This window comes from Vulpes lagopus, chromosome 11, assembly GCF_018345385.1.
Source record: "Vulpes lagopus strain Blue_001 chromosome 11, ASM1834538v1, whole genome shotgun sequence".
NCBI classification, from domain to species: Eukaryota; Metazoa; Chordata; class Mammalia; order Carnivora; family Canidae; genus Vulpes; species Vulpes lagopus.
Window position 1 is genome coordinate 104,925,803 of NC_054834.1, and position 23,711 is coordinate 104,949,513.

Below are 23,711 nucleotides of genomic sequence, written 5' to 3' on the forward strand. Positions count from 1 at the left end.
AGCATCTTCATTTATCCTTCCATTCATGACGACAGAATTAATAGGAGGATTGCTGTGTATATCATGGGGATAGGAGAAGTAAAAATCTCTTTATATTGATGAACCTCCAGACTTCCTGATCTTATTTAACTGCTGTGGTCAGAATTCTTTTTTTTTTTTTTTTTTTTTTTGTGGTCAGAATTCTTTACCTTGTATGTGCCATATGGCCTGCCAGTAAAAATATTAATATAAATTAAATATGGTGTCTCTTCATGATAGACACTTTTGAATCAGGTTGTTAAAAAGTCAAAACACAATAAAAAATAATAATAGTATTCATTATAAGGAGTTCAAAATAACGAATATGTTTTTCTACTTTCTCCCATTTTCAGAGTAGATATTCCATAAGGTATCTCCTAATGAACGGGTTCTAAATTTATACTTTAGAAGAATAAGTTCGTGAAAAAAAAATCAAAATTTTATAATGAACAATTGAACTAATTTACTATTTTAAAATATGCCCACAGTTTAAGACTATGAATAAACCTTTGTTAGAGTGTAATTTACTTTAAAGAAAGCCTATATCTTTTTTTCTTTTTTTCTTTTTTCTTTTTTCTTTTTGAAGAGGGAGAAGGAGAGAGAATTTTAAGCAGGCTCCACACTGAGCATGGAGCTCAATGCAAGACTCAATCTCATGACCCTGAGATCATGACCTGAGCCAAAATCAAGTGTCAGACACTTAACTGAGTCACCCAGGCGCCCTAAAGAAAGTATATATATATATATATATATATATATATATATATATTTTTTTTAGAAAGCCTATATATTGATATGAATTGTTTCCAACTATAATAATGATGATTAGCAGTGTAAATATGAATGTGGGAATACCCTCTAATGAATAAATAAAAATTGTAATACAACTAATACACGGCTCAATAATACAATAATATAGCTGGGCTCACATGGTCTATATCATTCTGTGTAAAGCATTTCCATTTCTCAAACTTTACTTCATGAAGATGTATAATCACTCTCATTAACAAAGTAGAATAATAAAACATGAAAGGTATGTGGCAAACACAGAGAATTTAAAAGTTAAATGTACACTCATCAGCTACTCATTGTTCTCTACATTTATTTATTTATTTGACAATCATCAATAAGTTCATACTAAGAAGGAAATATAGGGGCACCTGGGTGGCACAGTCAGTTAAGCGTGTACAGCGAGGACAGGAGATAATGAATGTCCTGTGTACCTTCTGTTCAGGTCATGATCCCAGGTCCTGAGATGGAGCACACATCAGCCTCCCTGCTCAGCAGGGAGCTTGCTTCTCCCTCTCCCTCTGCCATCCCCCCTGCTTGTGATTGCTCTCTCTCTTTCTCTCTCTCTGTCAAATAAATAAAATATTTTTTAAAGAAGGAGGGAGGATAGGATATGCACTAAATAATAAATGATCATGGGCAGCCCGGGTGGCTCAGCGGTTTAAGCGCCTGCCTTCAGCCCAGGGTGTGATCTTGGAGACCCAGGATGAGTCCCACGTCAGGCTCCCTGCATGGAGCCTGCTTCTCCCTCTGCCTGGGACTCTGCCTCTCTCTCTCTCTCTCTCTCTCTCTCTCTCCTCTCTCTGTGTCTATCATGAATAAATAAATAAAATCTTTTTTAAAAAATAAAAATAATAAATGATCATACCAATTTCTGGTAGCTACTCTGGTACGTACTCAGGCAAATATACTCAGGAACATAGTGTTACATAAAATTAACAAACAAACAACAAAACAACCAAAAAACCTACCACCACTAATGCCCAAGAGAAGAGAAGCTTATTTTCACTGAATGAATCAGGGAACACTTCATGAAGACAGTAGTAGTGCTGGAATTAGGATTTGAAGCATGAACAAAAACAGGAAGTTTAAATAGGAAGTAGAGGGGAAGCATTGAAGCAGAGGAAGCAGAATGGACATAGGCTCAGGAAGGGAGGCATGCAACAGGTCCTGGAGGACAATGAGGCATCCAGAATGAGCGTAGCATAGGATCTGGGAAAGGAGGAAGGAGGTGAGGTAAGTGGAAAGTGGGTATAAAGTCCTTCAAATGACAGAAGAGTCAGTATTTTACTTAGTCGAAAATGAAGGGTCATTACAAATTACAGGGAGAAGGGAGGGACATAACCATGACAAAGCTCTAAAGACTGATCTAATTACTCTAGAAACAAGGAACTGTGAAAGGAGGGCTGAAGATTAGAAGATTAATCTGAAAAATATAAAATTTTAGATTAAAAGGGGAAAAGGTTTTGAAGTGAAAAGGCACAAAGCGGAGAGAAATAAGTAAATTTTTAAAAACAGAACAGAAAGGATTTGATATTCATTTTGTTATGGAAGACAGTAAGTTAAAGAGGCATCAAAAATAATAGATTTCAGCTGAAATGACATAGGGGAGTGGAAGTACATTTTATGCTTTCTTTAGTAGCTATCAACAAACAGCTTAGGCCATTCGTCTAAGCAATATTTTTCAAACAACTGTTTACTGGAGACTTTGATATGTTTATAAATATTCAACACAAAGAGGGTTTCACTGTCAATTTAGGACACACTAAATATCTTATCTTCCTTTTAAATATTTATATTTAACATAAACATAATAAAGTTCCAGGAAATTGTGTAGTAGTGTGTGTGTGTGTGTGTGTGTGTAAAATATTAAATCTCACAGGACACTAGTGCTGCAAAGGACAAAGTTTAGAGAGATGAGCATACGTATTCTGAACTTACTCTTACAGAGAAAGTAGGTGTCATAATAAATCTCTTTGGAATGGATCAATACCAGGCATCAGAAAGTCATGCAGGTAGACATGCTTAAGAGATAGAAAGAGATGCAAATTGTCACTCAGGACAGAGATGAGATCTGCAAATATAAATGTAGACCTCACCTAACAGAGAAGGTCGTTGAGATTATGAGAAGAGGTGGTTTTGCAAAGGACTGGAGAAGTTAATGAGAGGATGTGGAAGCTGTAGACAATCTACATTTTGAAATATAATAAATAGAAGGGAGGGAGATTAAATTGTTAACTTGCAGAGTAGAAAACCTAAGAGAAAATTATTTCAGAGTGAGCAATCTCCAAGTTAATGAGTTATATAGAGAGATATCACCTAAGCATTTTAATCTAAGACAAGTCTGAAATGTGGAATCCTAGACCATTCCCTTGGCATCCCAATCAATCTTATGGGAAAACCCAGAACAAAAAGTCTGGAAGTCATAAGACCTGTGTCAGTTGAGATTTAAACTCATAGTTCTAAGTGGCCTTCGGTGTTCTAATGTTTACACTTGTAGACTGAACTCCTTAGGATAACACACTAATTGGCATGGCCACTGGTTTTCTGAGAATGGGGCCAGTTCTTCTCACACAGGTAACTAAGCTAAGCACTCTGGGGTCTGTCAGGAGAGGAGAGAGAAAGAAAAAAGCAGGGAGTGGGAAGGAGCAAAAATCATATTTTTATCTAGATATCCGTAAAGATTTTAAAATTGTTTTTTTTTTTTAATTTTTATTTATCTATGATAGTCATACAGAGAGAGAGAGAGAGAGAGGCAGAGACACAGGCAGAGGGAGAAGCAGGCTCCATGCACCGGGAGCCTGACGTGGGATTCGATCCCAGGTCTCCAGGATCGCGCCCTGGGCCAAAGGCAGGCGCCAAACCGCTGCGCCACCCAGGGATCCCGATATCCGTAAAGATTTTAAAAACTAGATGAAAGTTAAGGTCCTTTACCAGCACAAAGTTGGCATAGCCTCCATTAAATAGATAAATGAGGCTAACTTGTCAGCTGAGCTACTAAGAGAGGGGGAAACAATGTGTTGTTAGGTAAAGAGAAGCATAAAGCAGAATAGATGATCCAGATTTTATATACTGATCAAAATTATTCAACTTTAGCTCCTCAACTTCCACATGGGTTTGTCTAAAAGCTGGTATACAGAATTAAGAACTTTTATATAAAATTTAGGTCAATGGTCATTTGGTATAGCTGTTTGGCTCCTCAGAATGTAGTCAGAAAGGATTTTCCATTTTTTAAATGAGCAAAGATCAAGAAATAATGGATCTACTCTAGGAATGAAATGTATTTTAAATAAATTGTCTTTGCTACCCTGTACCACAAATATATACTTTAGTAAATATTTTTTAAATATTTGATTCTTGAGAGAGAAAAAATAGCATTCTTAAGGTTATTATATTGTTTTGCCTAACAAAACATAGGGTTTAGTTTCCCTTTAGAAAATAGATTCTTGGGCACCACCGCCTTCAGCCCAGGGCCTGATCCTGGAGGCCAGGATCAAGTCCCACATCGGGCTCCCTGCATGGAGCCTGCTTCTCCCTCTGCCTGTGTCTCTGCCTCTGTGTGTGTGTGTGTGTGTGTGTGTGTGTGTGTGTCTCATGAATAAATAAATAAAATATTTTTAAAAAACAGATTCTTACTATGATATTTCAGAAAAAATTACAAGTAAAATATTTTAAAATAACAAAATATGGAAGTTTATGTCACTCTAGAATGGTCTAAAGTACATTAAAACAAAATAGCATCTGAACAGTAAATTTCAAGCAATTTGAGTATGAGGAAATTTACAAAAAGCAAAGCCTAAAAAAAAAGAGATTAATAGGATGGCGGCTGTCAAATTATATTTTATTCATGTCTATTAACGAAATCATAATGAAGTCATAATGAAATCTCGCTCTAGTCTTGCACAACCTAGAAGCCACGTCCTTCAGTGGCTAAAAGGGTCCTAAAAGGGTCCTTCCACTGCCTAAGAAAATGCTGTTTACATTATGTAGCAACAAATCCCTTCTGCAGAGATATACTTTCAAAGCAAATGCCTGAACTTTATCTTCCTTTTCCCTCCTCTTTCTTTACTCCTCCTGGAGACAGTATTTCATGTCCTAAAGTTCCAGTAAGTGCCTCGTATGTGACGCGTCTCTAAATCTGTGTTTGTGTTTGTATAATCATCACCATAAATCATATGATCCAGAGAACATATGATAATGTACTCTTGCTCCTTGTATTTTTCTTGCTCCACCTCTGGAACAGAAAATTTTCATGAATATAATGACTCTTAAATAATTCTGAGTAGCTCAAAATAATTTTTGAAGGGGATTCAAATCATTTCCTTGGCTAGCGAGAATGGGTTATACCTCACCGAAGGATTGTTTGGCCAACCTGGCATACTCATGAAGGCCTCCTAACGCTATCTGTTTCGAAGATACCATGTGTAATGGCAAGCCACACTCCCAATCTGTTTGTTCTTAGTATCAGTACTCTTCAGTGTTTCCCCATTTAGTCGGTTGTGACTCCTTGAGCTTCAGTTTCTTCACCAATAAAATGTAGATCTACGTAGTTTCCTTTCTACCTCATAACGATATTGTATGGACAAATACTATAAAAGATGTTAAAAAATGTTTTTCAAAATTCTTATTATGGGATTCTATACAAACATAAGCCATCATTATTCAAAATGGTATTATTTGCAGATTTTGTATCATCTGCTTTTTGCTAAGTGTGAATTTAAAAGCAATGCTTTTAAAAAAACTCTCTTCAGGAAGAAATGAGGAAAAAGGCACAAGGCTAGGTAAAATGCTGCCAAACTTGTGTGTACATGATACCTGGGTGTGATAATCCACAGATAACTCCCATCTGTTATTTCTTAATTTACCCTCAGCTGTTTCAATAATGTGATATTGTTCATCATTTTTCAATCTTTTCAAAATATTTCTTCTTCCATTTTTAAACTCACACCATTGCAGTTATGTAATTGAACATTAACTATTCTCTCAAGTAGGCAACTTTGTTTCCCTAGCTTCTCTAAATGTAGATGAAAAATATTAACTATGGGGAAGCTTCTTGGGATCAGACTATCTTCTGGAAAACATAAGCAAGGAAAGCAGTAAAGGAAGAAAAAGGACTAGCTGAAGTAAAGTGAATCACAGAAAAATAAAGGGAGGTATATTTTGGGAAAACTTAGAGAAACAGAAATGTGTACCTTAGAACACTAATATCTGGACCTACTAATAAGCCTTATATATCAATAGAATATATTTGGGAAAATAATGGAGTAAAGAAACTTAAATTTTACTGCAAAAAAATCTAATAGGCCTTATAAATTTCTAAGAGGAGAGTGTGACAGGCAGTATTTCTCAAACATATTCCATGCTTTTGTTCAGAGTATTTTCAGGGAATGGTGTTCTATGACGAAACAGCATTTTGGAAACACTGAGCTCAGAAGTTTAGGAGTTCAGGTCATCAGATTTGTCAGTTTTAACAATGAACCAGATGGGGGGGCAGCACATATTCACAAAATAAATGGAGTATGGACCTTGACTCACTAGCCCTAACCACTTAAAGCCATGTATTGCTCCCTGTGCCAAAGCTCAGCTCTATGCTGGCTAATGAGGAATTCTCCGTATGGCCAAAACTCTCCCAAACACGTCAAGCACTTGTGCAGTCCCATGCCTCTACTCAAGTTATACGACCTTCTTGATATCCTTCTCTTCTTCTACTTGCCCATCAAAATCGAACGAACCTTCAATGTTCAACCTTCAATGTTTCTCCGTCTCAGTACTTCAAATGTGCTTCACTTTAGGACAGTAGTTCTCAAACTTGGCTGCATATTAGAGATATCTAAAGAGTTTTTTAAAAACACTGATTCCTGGGTCTCATCCAGGAGATACATAGGTCTGAGATACAACTTGGGTGTTTGAATTAGAAAATTTCTCAGTGATTGTTAAGATACAGGCAACGTTGAAAACCATTGATTTGGAGTTCATGGTAGTTTGTCTCCGTACTTTTTAAACCTACATTCTAAAAAATGGTTTAAGATTTTTAGAGAAGCAGCATAACACCCTTCATTTTCATAGGTCGCTTGTACCCATAGACATTTTTTAATAAAACACTAAAAGAAAAGGGGTGCCTGGGTGACCCAGTTGGTTAAGCATCAGACTCTTGGTTTCGGCTCAAGTATGATCTCGGAGTCATAAGATCAAGCCCTAGGACTGGCTCTACATTGAGTACAAAGTCTGCTTGGGTTTCTCTTTCCCTCTCCCTCTGCCCCCCAACCCCCAAACAATGCTCTCTCTCTCTCTCTCTCTCTCTCTCAAATAAATAAATAAAAATAAATCTTAAAAAAAAAACACTAAAAGAAAACTTTGGCTTCTATTTCCAATAATGATGCTGATCTTATCAAAACGTTTTCCAGGGATGCCTGGGTGGCTCAGCGGTTGAGCATCTGCCTTTGGCTCAGGGTGTGATCCTGGAGTCCTGGGATCGAGTCCCGCAGCAGGCTCCCTGCATAGAGCCTGCTTCTCCCTCTGCCTATGTCTCTGCCATTCTCTCTCTGTGTCTCCCATGAATAAATAAAATCTTAAAACAAAAACAAAAAAAAAGTCTTCCAAACTACTCTGTTTTTCCATTCCTATTCATGTAAATTATATCATTAAGTGGCTCCCAAATCTAGCTATGAATCAACATAAACTGGGAGCATGTGGAAATACATATATCAAAGCTTTCTACTCCCTGACCCACCAAAGCATATCTAAGAGCTTCAGAAGTTTGTTTTGTTTTTGTTTTGTTCTGTTTTGTAAGCTACAATTCTAATGTCAATAGCAAACACATTTATTTTCTGAATCACTGATTTAAAAGAAAACTATGTAATTTGGCTTTTGTGAAAACATCTACTTGTTATAGTGGTATTCAGAAGGGTTCATTAATAGAAAATAGTGTCATAAATCTACACTATAAAGAATAAATACTTTTTTAAAATAATAATCATAAATCCCTAGAGAATACACATTATGGATGAGATTCACATATGGTTCAAAATGCATAAGGCGGCATTATTTTATTTCAGGATTTATTTATTTTTTTAATTTCAGGATTTACAATGCCTCCTTTCCATGCCACATTTTAGTGGAATTGGTATTGAATTGCTGAAAATTAATTATATTCAGTTTGTATTAAAACAATGAATTGTCTCAAGCCTGTTAGCATGACACTTAGTAAAAATCAATTCTCGAAAAGGAACTGAGAAAAGATAGGCCATCATTATGGGCTTAATAGCTCATGTTTTAAGAAATTAGTGAAATTTATTTAATGTTTAACTTTTTAAAACTTTTTTTAACCAGGAATCTCAGGCACGCTGTAACTCTGGAGTCAGGTGAGCAATATTTGACTCATTAGTCACATGAGAGTCAATAGGACTTCACTATTTCTCTTTCCTATCCTCACTGGTCTCAGAAAACTTCAAAACATGAAATAAAAATTCAGATTATATGCTATCTCTTCATTGGCTGAATGAAGATGGACTATGGATGGAATAAAGGAAAGAAGAATCAGAAAAAGCATAAGAGTTTTTAGAGAGCATTAATTCCATTAATTGACTCAATTATATTTGCCACATTTGCCAATTCTGGGTTTGGCCATGTGACTTTTTGATTTTTCCAATGGGATAGAAGGAACTTGACTCATTTCAGACTCAGTCAGAGCCTTGAAAAAAATATTTGTGAGTTTCTGCTTCCTCAATGGATTCCTGCGATTACCGTGAGAAAATATCCAGGCTGGCCTGCTGGAGGGATATGAGAGACACATGGAAGAAACTCAAGTCATGTAACCAAGGTCTTCCTAGCCAGCCAGTTCACCACAAACCTATGATCTGGCCACAGATGCATGAGAAAGTCCACTGGGACGACAGAACCAGGCAGCTGATCTGTAGACTCATTGTTTTAAGCCACTATGTTTTAGGGAGATTTGTAAACAGCAATGACTATGTTTTAAGGAAATTTATAAACAGCAATTGCTAATACAATTGTCTTCAGCATTTGAAAGGCTGTCCTGTGAAAGACAGTTTGGATCCTTCTCATTCTTAGTTCTGCTTAGAAAGAAAAAAAGTTTGTATTGATTGAAAAACAGATTTCCATTTAAGAAAGTACTTTCTAACAAGTCACGGTTGTTCAAAGGAGGAATGGGCTAAAGGCAGTGAATTCACCGATTCTGGAATAATTCAAGTTGGGGCTAACAGGAATGCATTTAATTCGTTCAACAAATATGTTTCTTACTCTTTTCCTTTAATGCTACAAAATTATATAATCCGTATATACAGTATCTGTATATATCAGTATATAATCTGTATATAATCAGTACAAGTATGTTGTAGAGTTTGGTTTTCTCATCTTAACTGGTAGTGGAAACAAGAAAAAAATACCCATCCCTCTAGTAATCCTCTGTGCTATGGCTGCCAGAATTTTAACCCAAGACTTACTGGCCACCATTCACTCTGCAAATGGATTACTATTATGTATACCTAACTAAACAAATTATTCCACCTATCATTCATTCATTTCAAGGGTCACCAGCTAGCAGTCTGTAGCTGGATTTTGTTTAGTCCTTCACTACTTTTTTTTAAATAAATATTGATTGATTGATTGATTTTAGAGAAAGGGAGAGAGAGCGCGTGTGGCATGCCTGAGTGGGAGGAGAGGCAGAGGGAGAGAATCTTTCAAGCAGACTCACTGCTGGCTAAGTGTGGAGCCAATCTCAGGGCCTCTTGGGGCCCATCCCACGACCCATAGATCACAACCTAAGTCAAAACCTGGAGTGACATCCAACCAACTGAGCCACCCAGGCCTCCCAGTCGTGCACTGTTTTTAATAATGTGAAACTAAATGGTTTCATTTCCCATCTACATAGTTCCCAATACCTCCTATTTACAGTATTTACAATACTGACTTAGTCTCTTCTTGAAGACTATGTAAGTACTTACTTGTGTCATACATTCTATCAAAAGTTATGGGAAATACACAAGTGTATTCAATATTGATTCAGCCTCAGAAATCTTAAAAAAATTTTAGAAGGGTTGATCTTACTCGAATAATTATAATAGACTGAAGTGATATGTGCAGTAAAAGAAATCCAGATAAAATGACATAGGATCTCAGAGTCAGGAAAAAATTAGATGTAGCTGAACTGAGCAGCACATGCTTAATTAGTGGGCACAGAACTGGCAAGAGTCTCTTTTTTTCTGTTTCATGTTATTTCACAACGACATCACCACTGGAAGAGCGTTAAGCATTTGGAATCTTCATTAGAGGAAGGAGATAGCTAACAAACAGGTGGCCGCAGATTGTCACAGATCCCTGCTTTCACCCAAATTTTAATTTAATGATATAATTAATTAATTAAAATGACTTTGATCTAATGGGATTTTCCTTTTCTTCCTCAATTAGAACTCAAAAATTGCCACGTTTGTATGTTAAAGCTACAGACATGCTGTTTTTCATTACGTTGGTCTCTACAATTTGTTCCAAGCTCTTTGATCTTTGAAAATGTCAAATTAAATATTAATATTTTTAAAGTTGAAGTGGTGATTTTCATTATAAAGGCCATTGACATTCAATGCCTATAAACAACTGATTAATACATTTAGAATTAATATTTAAATAGCTCTTTAAACAAACAACTCTTCTAAAAATGACATGTTAAAGGCTGGAAGTGTCCAAAACACTAAAAATGGTCACCAATTTGACTCAAAATTAGTGTTTCTCCATAATAAAAAATATAGCTTTAATAGAGCAGGCTTGGGATATTGTGAAGATAACAAATTTGAAAGTTTTATTTTCCTTTCTTCAAATGCACCATGACTTGCCCTATTCACTTGCAGCAGCTCCAATTCAGGAAATGTTGGATTTTCCTCAATTAGAGCTCATGTCCAAGTGGCTTTAATCAAATACATAAATAAACAGAAGATTTCCCATGAGAACTATCAAAATTATGTCATATCCAGTCACAGAACTGGAGAGATAGGGTTTATAAGTACTGCAGGCCTCCTTAAACTCATTCAATCTCTACAAACCTAGGGATCACCTTAATCTTACTCTTTTTCATTGCTTTTTACCTAAACACTATATGTAACAGACTGATCATTCCAAATATATAAGTTTCCAAATGGTATAAAACCATTAAATTATCCAATAAATCATTTTACCTTCATTACCTTGATTTTCCTCATTTCAAACACTACAAAAGCCATTTCTACTTCATGCCAATGTCCAAGATAAACACAATCATCACCAAGCTTCTCTGGCTTAGAAAACAAGATTTGTGTAATGCCTGAGAGAGAGACATTTCCTTTTGTTTTAATCTACCATTTATTCCTGGATCTATACTCAGAATTATTAATTGTGGATTTATTACTAATTTAAGGACTTATATGCTTGTAAATGATGAAAAATACAATTAGGAATTCAGTAAGCAGCAGCTCTTAATATTAGCATTACTACCTACTGCTGCTACTTACTGCTGCTGGTGATGGTAAGTTTATTGGAAATAAATTTGTTTATTTGTGGATGAAATAATACCACCAGGAGTAAATTACTTACTGCTTGACTTTAAAGTGTATGACAAATTACAGCTTATATATTTGTGATGACCACTTAAAAATTAGTTACTTTTATCACAGCTGGAAAAAAAAGGCACAGTTATGTCTGATAACTTTTGCATGATAAACATCACCCTATGTCTTACATTCATAGGTGTTTGCTATTTTGCTTTGATCTTTGTAGTACATTTTAAAGATCAGTTTGAGTCTGTTCCTTCCCTTATAAGTCATACAAAGACCTCTGACCAGCAGCAATAACATCCTGGCCTAAATGATGAAAAACTAATTTTTTTAAAGAATTTTTTTATTTTAATTTATTTATGATAGAGAGAGAGAGAGGCAGAGACACAGGCAGAGGGAGAAGAAGCAGGCTCCATGCACCGGGAGCCCGACATGGGATTCGATCCCGGGTCTCCAGGATCGCGCCCTGGGCCAAAGGCAGGCGCCAAACCGCTGCGCCACCCAGGGATCCCGAAAAACTAATTTTTAATGGACACGTCTGTTATAAAATATAATTGTTCGTCTATTAACTAACATTTCGCCTGATAGCATCATAAACATTAAATTCATTTCACTATGCCTATTTTCCAGAAGTATTTTTCACTTTCATAGTGAGGAGAGAATAACTTAAACACAACTGTTTTGTTCAGTCAATTAACTGTCACATAAACATCATCATTTATTTAAAAAAAAAAAAACAATGAAACTAAAATTCCAGTATGTAACTATGTAACCATTGCAGGAAAATTCTTTTAAAAAAAAAATTCATAATTACTTTTGTCTTAGAGCCAAAAACTGTTAAAACACTTTCATAAATACAGAATTTTATTATATTTTGGATTCCATTTACATGGAGCTTTTTCCTATGAGGAAATTCATCACATAAAAATGATATTTTACATATTATACTACTTCATCAGCTCACACTTAGTTTTTTTCTATGTAATTACTTTTCACTCTGATGACTTGTGCTAAATGTATTCCTGTCTACAATATGTGTTTCTGGTGAGAGGGAGGTGTTAAAAAGTGGATCAAATCACAGAATATCATAAATACTTAAATATTTACAAGACAAAAATCCCAATGTCCACAAATGTATTACAATTTCTTTAAATTCTGAAGTGACTTTGTATTTTGTATTTGTTCAGGCTTTTTGTTGTTCCCAAAACACTGAAGGATATGGGTTTGAAATATATGAATAACTGAATACTATCTAGACATTTTACCTAGAAAACTACCATAAATAAGCAGTCGGTCAGGTGTTCCTTTATTAACATGTAATAATCTGAAATGCAGTGAGGGCCCCTGCATACCAGCAACTTCTGTTTTAGCTGTAACACTGATGTTCATACACTGAGCTTAAATGTGGAAATAAGTAAAAATGATTACATTCCAAAAGGTGTATGATTTTAAATATGTAACAGATATTTTATGTGATTCTTCTATAAAGCATAGATCACAACCTTGAAATTTAAAAACCAGTCCCAGCAATAGGTTACTAACCATGCCTATTAGGTCCACAAAGAAAATTAGGATCTGCCTTTCTTTTGCTGTGCTTTCTTATTTCATCCGCCTGCTTTCTCCATCTCCATGTGAAGAGAATGTGCCTGCCAAAAGCACACTCAGAATTCCTCTGCTAACAGATACTTGTAAAAATAAGACTTTTGAAAAGGCATAAAGGGAAGAAACAGCATGTTCTAAATGCTGTGAAGATCTCAACATGATTTTCATTAGTCTTAGGGCCTGGCAGCGATCTGACTTGCACTTTAATGTCTCAGATTCTGGATGCATAGACCAGTTCTCAAATCTGGGGCTGATGAACAACTATTTGCATGATTTCGTTTGTGGCTCAGTGGTTGAGGGTCTGACTTGGCTCAGATCATGATTCCGGGGTCCTGGGATCAGGTCCCGCATCGGGCTCCCCGTACGGAGCCTGCTTCTCCCTCTGCCTATGCTTCTGCCTGTGTCTCTGTGTCTCTCATGAATAAATAAATAAAATCCTTAAAAAAAAACAAAAAACAGAAATCCAGACTTAAACTTTATGGCAATGAAATTTGGATAAGAAATATTCCCACTAATGTAGCTTTGCTAGGAGAAACAGATTTTTCTTGATATCAAAGTTAAATGTTTATTTAATCCCACGAGAATATAGAAAGTTCACTAAACAATATGAGTATGCAAGAAGATGGAAGTATCTTCACCAACTGTTTTACTGGAGTCATAGAAAGGTAATTCATTTGAAACGGATAATAAATTGATGAACCTATTTCTATCAAGTGATAGATTAGGATTACCAGAGATAAAACTCTGGTAACACAGAAAAAGAAGTTTTTAAAAGTCTAAAAGAAAAAAATGTTCCCTTTTCTATGGGAAATCTTTAATATCAAGTGTTTATTCACATCTTGGATTTTAAGGTTCTATGTAATTTTACTTTCTATGTGTTGAGGAGCAAACTTAGTGTTATTAATTTAAAATACATTAATATACATATTGTGATAGTGTTTCCTTCCTGGAAAATTATAAAACCTAAAGAATTTCTCTTGAATAAAGAGAGAATCATCATTTTTATATACAATTCTGAGCTGCACTGATGCCTACAGTCAGAACGACGAGGTATGTTTGAGATGCATCGTTTATATATTCTCAGGGCTGACTGGCCAGACTCACTGATCCAAGTTCCACATGATATGCATAATAGAGACCATATAAACTTCCACCTTGGCCATAAAAAAAAAAAAAAAAAACTTTGCCTTTTCCTTGCCTCATAGACCTGGTGTGAGAATATGTACCTGAAATATTCACAAAAGACTTTTTTAAAAGATTTTATGTATTTATTCATGAGAGACACACAGAGAGAGGCAGAGACACAGGCAGAGGGAGAAGCAGGCTCCATGCGGGGAGCCCGACATGGGACTCGAACCCAGGACCCCGGGATCTCGACTTGAGCCCAAAGCAGACACTCAACCACTGAGCCCCCGAGGTGTCCCCACAAAAGACTTTTAAAACATAGACTTGCTAACCTTACTATGTGAGATGATTCAAGAATCACCATCATAGGAGACACAGACATTCTTAGAGGCAAAATCTAAAGAATACGTAAGATTTCTCACAGTGTTCCCAGAATCACACCCAGCCATGGATATGGAATTTCAACATCTACTGTCTGCTCTAAAGCCTCTCAACTAACTTTTTGCACTTGATGGATGACTTTTTTGCCTGAAATTAGGGAGATTATGCTAATTAAAAATCGATGCTTATTCAGTTTCAAAAATTAAGTTAAAAAAAATAAAATCTTGCTCATCTCTCTCAATTCACTTAGGTGTCAGAATTAGTCATCATTGAAATCTGTCTCATTATAATTTCCCAGGACTTTGTCACCTCCTTTTTGGCACCCATCAGGTTCCTGTGCCATAGTTATCTAGGTATATACTAGACGATATGTCATGTGAAGGCAGATAAGATGTGTTTTTCTTAAAAAGAAAAAAAAAAAAAAGATGTGTTTTTCTTTATCATGTCTGACCTCTTCAATGCAGTAGCCCAGATTCTGGAGACTTATAATCAATCAGACAAGGCCAGGTGAACTGAATTTAACCCGTGGGTTCATCTGCAGGAGAAAGTAGTCTGTGTATAAAAATTTGAATGGTGCCAATATGTCAGATATTTCCCCCCAAATCCTGGACTGACCTCTCTTAATGACTAATATTTTAAGTGAATTATTTATAAACAGTTAAAATACTATTTTCACAAAAATCCTGTCAAATCTGTGACTGACACACACAAACAGTCTAGCACTAATTTGCTCACCAAGTGGATTGAGAACTAGTATTGCAAACCCTTTAGGAAATAGGTTGTGAACAAGTACATATTGAGAAGGAAAGGTGTGGTACATGGGTCTCTGATCCAGAAAGGCAGGCTTGAGAAAGATGTTCCAATGTGAGAGGTGGACAGTCCAATACTAGCCCAAGAAGACAAGGGAACAGAGAAAGGAGACCAAAAAAGAAAATGAAGTGAGGCATGGAATAAGGGCATAAGATACCAAAAGCAGTCTGAAACCACTTCCTAACTTGCCCAAAAGTACAACTAGGTACCAGAAAGCCAGTGCTGTGTTTTACTGAAAAATCACCCAAAATTTTCTACTCATTTGTATGCTTTATTAAGATACTCTCCACCTCCCTTTTTCCTCATGACAATCATATCCTGATAAAAGCAAAGCCATCTGTCAACATGCCAATTGACCAATCAATCCCAACCCCAAAATCTAGCCTTAATAACCTGTTTTTAGCCAGGGACCATTTATTTGTACACTTGCTCGAAACAGTTGCTTAAGTGAAAGTATGTCCTCCTTGGCAGCTATGTTTTCTCTTCTAGGTCACTAGGATCATGAGGCAATCATTCGAATTTGCCAAATTGTATTCTATTTTGGGGGCAAAGCATCTCAGTTACTTTACATGAAAAAGAACTGAAGCACAGAGGAGTCTCAATTTCCCTGTGAGTGGCACTTCAGCACACAATGCAGCAGAAGGGGATATGGATTCACATAAAGCAGTGGTGAAAGACCACCCGCTTCAATCCAACAGCTTCCCAACGGGGTAACACGTTAATGCTACTGGCTAAGTGGATCTGACTTTATCCAACACAATCTCGCCTTCTTGAATTTCCGCAGATGCCCTCTTCTCATGGTGCCCTCAATGGGATTGAGTTTGGAATCATCTGTGCTACTGTCACATCTTCTTGAAGTCATACATGCACTTGGGGGAAAATACAAATTAGTTACACAGGAATTATGGCAGGTGAATACACATTCTACGGTCATTTTGGATTTTTGGTTATTTATTGCCATTACTGCATAAAATGTAGGCAGAGGTTATGATATTAAGTCCACATGTGTAGATTTAAATATGATTTTTTTAAGATTATTTATTTATTTATTTATTTGAGAGGGAGACAGAGCACAAGCAGGGGTGGGGGGTCAGAAGGAGAGGGAGAAGCAGGCTCCCCGCTCAGCAGGGAGCCCAATGCCGGGCTCGGAGCTTCATCCCAGCACCCTGGGATGATGACCTGCGCTGAAGGCAGGACACTTAGCCAACTGAACCACCCAGGCGCCCCAATACGATTTATTTTTAAAAAGGTTGTGAAACATATTTAAGCTAGCATTTTAAGCATTACAAAAATATATATTAGTAGCTACTAATAACACTATAATAACGCTTAATCAATACATAAAACATATGCCTTGAGGCCCACTCTTATTCATTATGTGACAATCACAAAATGCCAGGAATTCCATCCATAAACTTCTACTATCCTGTAGTTAACTCTAGATCAACAACTGTGACTGCAACTTGACTTTAATGTCTCATTTTGCTAACATGTAATATCTCAGCTTTGTTTAGGACATTATTTTGGGGGAAGCCCAAAATTTATATGTAATCAGCTTCTTTTTAAAAAATCTTCTGTCAAAAAAAAAAAAAATCTTCTGTCTTACAAGGCAGAAATCGTGTTGACTTTCTAGCCTCTTTAAAATGTTAAATTCCTAATTCTGAATTCTAAAGTACATAAGTGACTTAAGAATCAAGGGTTAAAGAGTCAATGAAGAAATTGCTGTTCTCTAGAGAAAGGGTAAGCCCCCACACACACATAGAAAATAAAATCTTAGCTCAATTTATTATACTGTATCTACATTTTTTCTGGCCATAGATTTCACCACAAAAACTTAATTTTCCTGTTGCCCTGTTGTTTCCTAAACTGCAGAAAGATACCCCTGAACGAGCTGTAGAGGTATATACTTTACCGTACAGCCATCAAGTTCACATTTGTCTTTTCACACATTACTGCAAAAAGGTATAGCATTTGCTGCACCGAAACATTATCTCTGAGTATAATCAGTTGAAATAACCAAGCACAGTATTTCCAATTTAGAGGGCTGTGCAACCATTGCAAACAGCGAGGGATTGCATAATGTTTTAGAAGTTTTTCCAGTGCTGTGTCATTCATGTGCTTGAATAGCTAATTTGCTTTTAAAATATCTTTTGAGGAGTTGATAAGAGCTTGTGCACAGAGTTTCAGAAAATAGAAAATAAAAGGACTCCTTAGGTATGCATGAAGCTAAACTTGAGACACACTCTACTGCTTTGCTGTAGCTTAGTGCCAAAATTCCCAAGTTAAGGGTAAGAAGTGATTTTTCCTGAGAGCCCTGGAGCCAACTGGGATGTAGCATTACTTACCTAAAGATGGGTCTTTGGAGATGTTTCTTCCTGATTGTGACATGGTCATCCATTTAAAGGTAAAAGTTTAACTTCTTCCTGGAAACCACTCCAGAAATCCAGGGAGAGAATGTAGAAGCTTATCCTGGTCTATCGTGCTGCAAGGAGCCCAGAAGGAAAAAGTAGTTTCCTCTTTCTCTTTTTGGGTGCTGGGAGAAAACTTCCCTGCTCTCTGCCAGCTGAACAGTGTGTCCATAGAGGCCACATAAGACAGGCACGTTGGGGCACTCCCCCACAGAGCAGGGTGTGCAAAAACCACCAACAGTCACGTTGATACAGGCAAGAGAAGTGCACAGGACCCTCGGAAACAGAACAAAACAAACAGAAAACTTCCTACCCTAGTGGCACCCAGGTAGGAGCTCCCTGAGTTATTGCAGCCATGAGAGCACTCCTTCCACATGCTGGTCAAGCTCTGAAAAGCTAAGTCCCTCCCTGTCTTTAAAACAGCCTGTTCTGAGGCTCAACTTTTTTTCTTCAAAATAAAAGTTGTACAGCTGGTTCAGCAGTCCCATGTGAGTACCCTCTGAAAGTTTGTTCCCTTAAAAGAAGAGCTGTATACAGATTAACGAAGGAAGATGGGCTCAGGCTGCATGCCTGGCTCTGCTTCAAAAGATTATAATTATTTTACAATATTGCTTTTATTCACACTGGATGGACTGTGGAGGCCACTCATGGTTTTTGGCACTCATAACTCAATAACCTACACTTGGTTAAAGTCAAAGATATCATTTCAACCTTTAGAAGCCCATGTGAAGCTGGCCAGAGCTACAAAAGTTAGAAAAACAAAAATTGCTCAATTCTATCAGTGTGACATTGTGCCCAGATGTCTGTACCCAGAGTGACTTTCCAACTACCTGGAGACTGGGGAAAAAAAAATGCTATGGAAACACACATATACATAGACACACACTTTTTTTTTTTTTTAAGTTCCCCAAACTTCCTTGGAACCTAAGGTTTTTATATTTTATATGATCAAATTTGAATTTCAAAAATAAAAAGAAAGAAATGTAGATATTTGAGGGAAGTTGTAAACAGCTGAAAATAAATGACATTAAAAACTGTTTTACTTGGAAGACTTAGACTCACACTGCAGGAGCTCTAGTTCTAGATAGAGATAAGGTGAACCCTCACATTTTAATGTAACATATTTTGGAGACATTCTTATATCTGAATCACTAACAAAATTCCTACTCAATCAATAGTGGCATGAGATTCCAGGCCAGAAGTTTGGTATGCAATAAAATAAACCATTTCAAAGCATGATTAAAATGTTTTAAAAATATACGTGAAATAAAGGCCAGGGAAATTGAGATGCTCCCGAATGATCAAACAAGGGTCAAATGACATAGAGGAGGATATGACCTACATGGTTGCAATCTGTAGTTCTTAGCACTCTCCAAATACCTCCACGGGAGTAATTACACCCTTTTATTTTCCTCTTAGTGGAAAGACAAAGAAGAAGAGAATTTCAGAGAAATCACTGATTTTGTAGAGCATGGTTCTAATCCATACCTTATTTTTTTAATCATTCTGAGACAGGATTGAACTAAAAATAATAAATGGGTTCTAGTCCTAGGTCTATCATGAAAATGCAGGGCCACTATTGGAAAATTCTTGACCTATCTGAGCCCCTGTTCTTGTATTTATAAAATGAAGTAATAACATCAATTGAATTCTATGTTCTCTTCCAGTTTTAATGGTACTATCATGCTATTTCTCAATATGATTACTTTGCTTCTTGCAAAGGAACTAGCATAGAAGTTATGAGGCCCAATACTCCAAAAATACACATTTATTATGTAAGCTTTAAGTAAAGAAGTCATAAATAAAAAGAAATTTTAAAAATAATAAATAAAAAGAAATTTTATATTGTATGTATCTCTGTAGATATTACATATCTACTTAATGACATCTAAATCAGTGTTCTCGTCACCATCAATAGGCATCCAATCACAACCTGACACGTGTGCGACACTGCAGTTAAATCTGGAGACCATCTACATGCAAACTGATATGCAGACCTTTGGAATAAATGCATTATTGTAACCATATGCTTTGGCTAATTATGACTTTAAGAATTTATTTATTTATTCATGAGAGACATAGAGAGAGAGAGGCAGAGACACAGGCAGAGGGAGGAGCAGGCATCCATCCAGGGAGCTGGATGTGGGACTTGATCCCAGGGCTTCCAGGATCATGCCCCAGACCAAAGGCAGGCACTAAACCGCTGAGCCACCTAGGGATCCCTAATTATTACTTTAATCATAATCTAATGAGTCAAATAATTTGTTTTAATTTAAACTAATTATCATATTCTGTTTCTTTGTATAGGAAGGCACATAAGAAATACCATGATATACAGGTCTTCTGGAAGGATTTTGGCATTTATGGGTGGCAGTCAATTTCTGTACTCAAGGTTCATCTATATTACTATTAATTTAGCACAAATACTCCTGAGAGATAACCCTAGAGAATAAGGTCATCAACTTTTAAAAATTAACTTTCATTTTGTCTACTTTTGAATTAGAAAGGTGAGATGATTTCTTCATTTACAGGATGGAAGGAACTCAACATAAATACTAGTAAACTTCTAGCCAAGGTACAGCTCAAATGGCAAGTCAAGTATAAAATCTAACTTGAAGCTCGAAGACTTGACTATCAACTGCAGAATCTTAAACTTGTTAAATTAATTATAGAAAAATAATATTTTTGTCGTGATTAATTTTATATTCTTTGTGTTCTTTAGTTAAGGTAGAAAGCTTAGATTCCCATTTATTTCAAGCACCATATTTAAACCCAATCTTAAAGCCTAAAAAGCCATGAGAAAATACCAATAAGTTAAATTTATTCATCTGGCACAAAGGAAAATATGTATTTCTTAAATGTTTTCGTAAATCTTTTTATCAAAAAGTATTTATATGTAACATTCGGAAGAAAGTTTCATTTATTAACTTACTCAACTTATTGCAGAATTATTCAATAAGATAAAAGGACTCCACTATTGTTGCTTAAATTACAAAAATATATTCCTTAAATTAACACAATTGTACTGTGTAAAGAACTAAAATATATTGTATAAATAACCAACCAGGCCAACACTCCTATAAAATAAACCAAATACAATTTATTATGCATAGTTTCTTCCTGGGAGTGGGAATCAGAAATGGTGTTTATATTTTTTCTGTTATGGTAAACTCTCTTTCAGTAGACCTTGTCTAACACTTTCACCAGCAACCCCTGCTCATGGCATGTGCTTACTCTGTCCCTCTCTCTCTCTCTCTCTCTCTCTCTCTCTCTCTCACACACACACACACACACACACACACACACACACACACCTTCCCCCCACTCAGCATTGTTAGAGACTGCCAAAACGGGTGCTTAATAAATATTCCTTAAATTAATTTGTTAAAATACTCAGCTGAAACACACCAATGTATCCAACATAACTCATGGTGTGTGACAAAAAACATAGATTAGCTCCATAACATTCCCAACCAAGTGGAGACTAGGCGTGTCATGGTGTTTTGTTTTTAGCATCTTGGAAAAGAGGTGAGCTTTACTTTCTCTTGTTTTTCTTTTCTTTCTTTTTTTTCTATTGAAATACTTTGTTCTATAGCTCTGTTATGCATAAGTGCCAAAAAGTATGCAATGGATGAAAAATCATGCAATGACAGCCCAAGAACTGGGTTATGAACTTATCTATAAAGTATCACTTTACCAGGTAAGTCTAGTCAAATATCAGCCTGAGACAAAAATTGTTTTTTTCACAAAGTCTAATTAAACACAAGGTCACAAGTTATGTATTTAAATGAGTTTTAAACTTAGTAGAGAAATGGGAAGGAAATGCAAGAAAGAGAAGAACAAATGGCATTTTAGGTTTTACTACTATATACATATGATATTTCAATTAAAAAACACGTTTTGGGGCACCTGGGTGGCTCAGTTGGTTAAACATCTGCCTCTGGCTCAGGTCAGGATCTCAGGGTCCTGGGATGCAGCCCTACATTGGACTTGCTGCTCAGTGGGGAGCCTGCTTCTCTCTCTCCCTCTGCTCCTCCCTCTGCTTGTGCTCTCTCAATCTCTCTCCCTCTTAAATAAATAAATTATTTTTTTAAATAAATAAAATTTTTAAAAAAATTTCTTTCCCTCTTGCCTCTCTACTTTCCATCAAGGTTAGTGCTAGTCTTGTGTATGATTAGAGTGTCTCCTATACCTAATCTCCAGTTCCAGAGTGCTCAATCTTATTTTTTTTGATACAACATATGTGAAAGAAAAACACATATATGATACTCTCCCAGAAAAGTGCCTACATTTTGATAAAACCAAGAAAAATAAAATACAAGCACTGCCATAATTTTCATTTGATGTATAAATATGGCATCAGTAAAGTGGAGCACCATTTGCTACCTTGAGATAAATAGAAGGGTGTAAACTATGACTAATGTACCAATCACACACAGCCCCTGTACCACTGAGCAAAAAGCTACTGCCTATAAGTGCATGAGACTGGCCTCGTTTAGAGATAACTCTGAATCTAATGTACCCTTTCAAGGTAAGTCATTTGCAATCTCTTCAGCATTTCATCCATATTTCATGACAAATTTCCTACTACATGTCTCTTGACTGGCTACAAAGCTAGTTCATAAGTAGTAGAGCTGGGATTTAAATTCAAATGTCTTATTCTTGAGCCCAGGCTTTTACCCCTACTGAGTTAAACTGTCACCTTTGTGGAGACTCTGACACTGAGGTTGCCTGTGTTCTTTCTGGGCTATATTTCTCACTCTATGGAGAAAGAGAAGGAGAAATTAATCACTCTGATGAGTGTCTACTTTCTTAATCCTCTACCCTACTGCAAGATCATTGCATTGTTCATTGTGTTCGCATTACGTACAAGAGCCAGACCCAGAGAAGGCCTACTGATATCAAGGCGAAATAATCAATAAGTATGTTCTCCTACGATTCAAATGGAAGCTGTGTTCTATTATAAAGAGCCCTGGACTAATGTCAAGGCCCGTATTTTTAAATCCCAGCTCTAGCAGTGATTTTCTCAACTCCCTACACATCTGTTTCCTTAGCAGTCAAACTAAGAAGTCAGGCCTCGTGACCTCGAAGAGCCTTTCCAGCTCCAAATTTTTGTGACTCCATGACTGACCCTGTGATAACATGTCAAGTTATTTAAACTTGGTGTCCAAACAAGAATAAGCTCTGTATTTATTTTTAGCTTTTCTTAACCACAACGAGTCTATGCATACCACCAGAATACTTTTCATCCCCATTGTTGTGGATTGAAAAAATATAATACATTGCTATTCAAATGTGAAAATAAATTGTAGTATCTCTAGTTTTTTTTTTCTATTTAAGCGGTTTTCTTTTTTTCCTTTTTTTTTTTCCTATAGCTTCACTTTGGAACTACCATGACTGGAATGTAAACTACAGGAAGACAGGGATTAGTGTCTGTCTTGTTCCTAATACATTCAGTGGCTATTTACTGAATGAATGATCACATGAACAAAGTGACTATTAGTACTATCTCATCATCTTTTTGTATATTCTTTTTCTAAAAACTTAGTCATATCTGGTAAATGTTCAGACTTTCATATTTCCTCCAACCCACTGTTTTCCTTCAAGGAGGCATCTGACCTTAGAGGGACATGGGTTTCTATGACCCTGTACTGTCAGAAAAAAGGTGGCCTCAAATGCAAACCTGCAAGTCCCTGAACCTCTCTGTTTTCTCTGGTCTCTGGAACCATATCCTTTTTCTGTCTGGTCACTTGGCTCCCTGAAGACATCTATTGCTGAAATCTATGGCTGTTTTGTTCAGTAGGCTCAGTCTGGGCACTATGGCCATTCCTTTCTCCTTAAACCCAATCTCACCCTTCGCTGGTGGTACAGGACCCTCAAATGTACATTATATCCTTCATCTGGATCCCTGATGAAGTTCTTAATCCTTTGGTTTCTGTGTAAGATTCCCTGACCTCTTAAATGGGCATGGCAGGCTCATAGCATAGATAAACTCTTCTCAGCACAGCAGGACTTCCTGGGCCCTTCATCCCACCCAGAG

General features: G+C 36.4%; 1 protein-coding gene across 5 annotated transcripts in view; it reads right to left on the bottom strand.

The window, feature by feature from the left end:
- The window catches only part of PDE1A (phosphodiesterase 1A), a 320,756-nt gene that overhangs the window by 217,969 nt on the left and 79,076 nt on the right, over positions 1-23,711 (bottom strand). Inside the window, exon 1 of one of the 5 annotated variants that reach the window (XM_041773639.1) lies at positions 17,609-18,117. The exons of the other annotated variants lie outside the window; for them this stretch is intronic. Within the exon in view, the coding sequence (XP_041629573.1) occupies positions 17,609-17,661 (53 nt within the window). The 5' untranslated portion in view covers positions 17,662-18,117. Of the gene's footprint in view, positions 1-17,608; positions 18,118-23,711 lie in introns of those variants that run through there. 5 annotated transcript variants of the gene reach the window in all.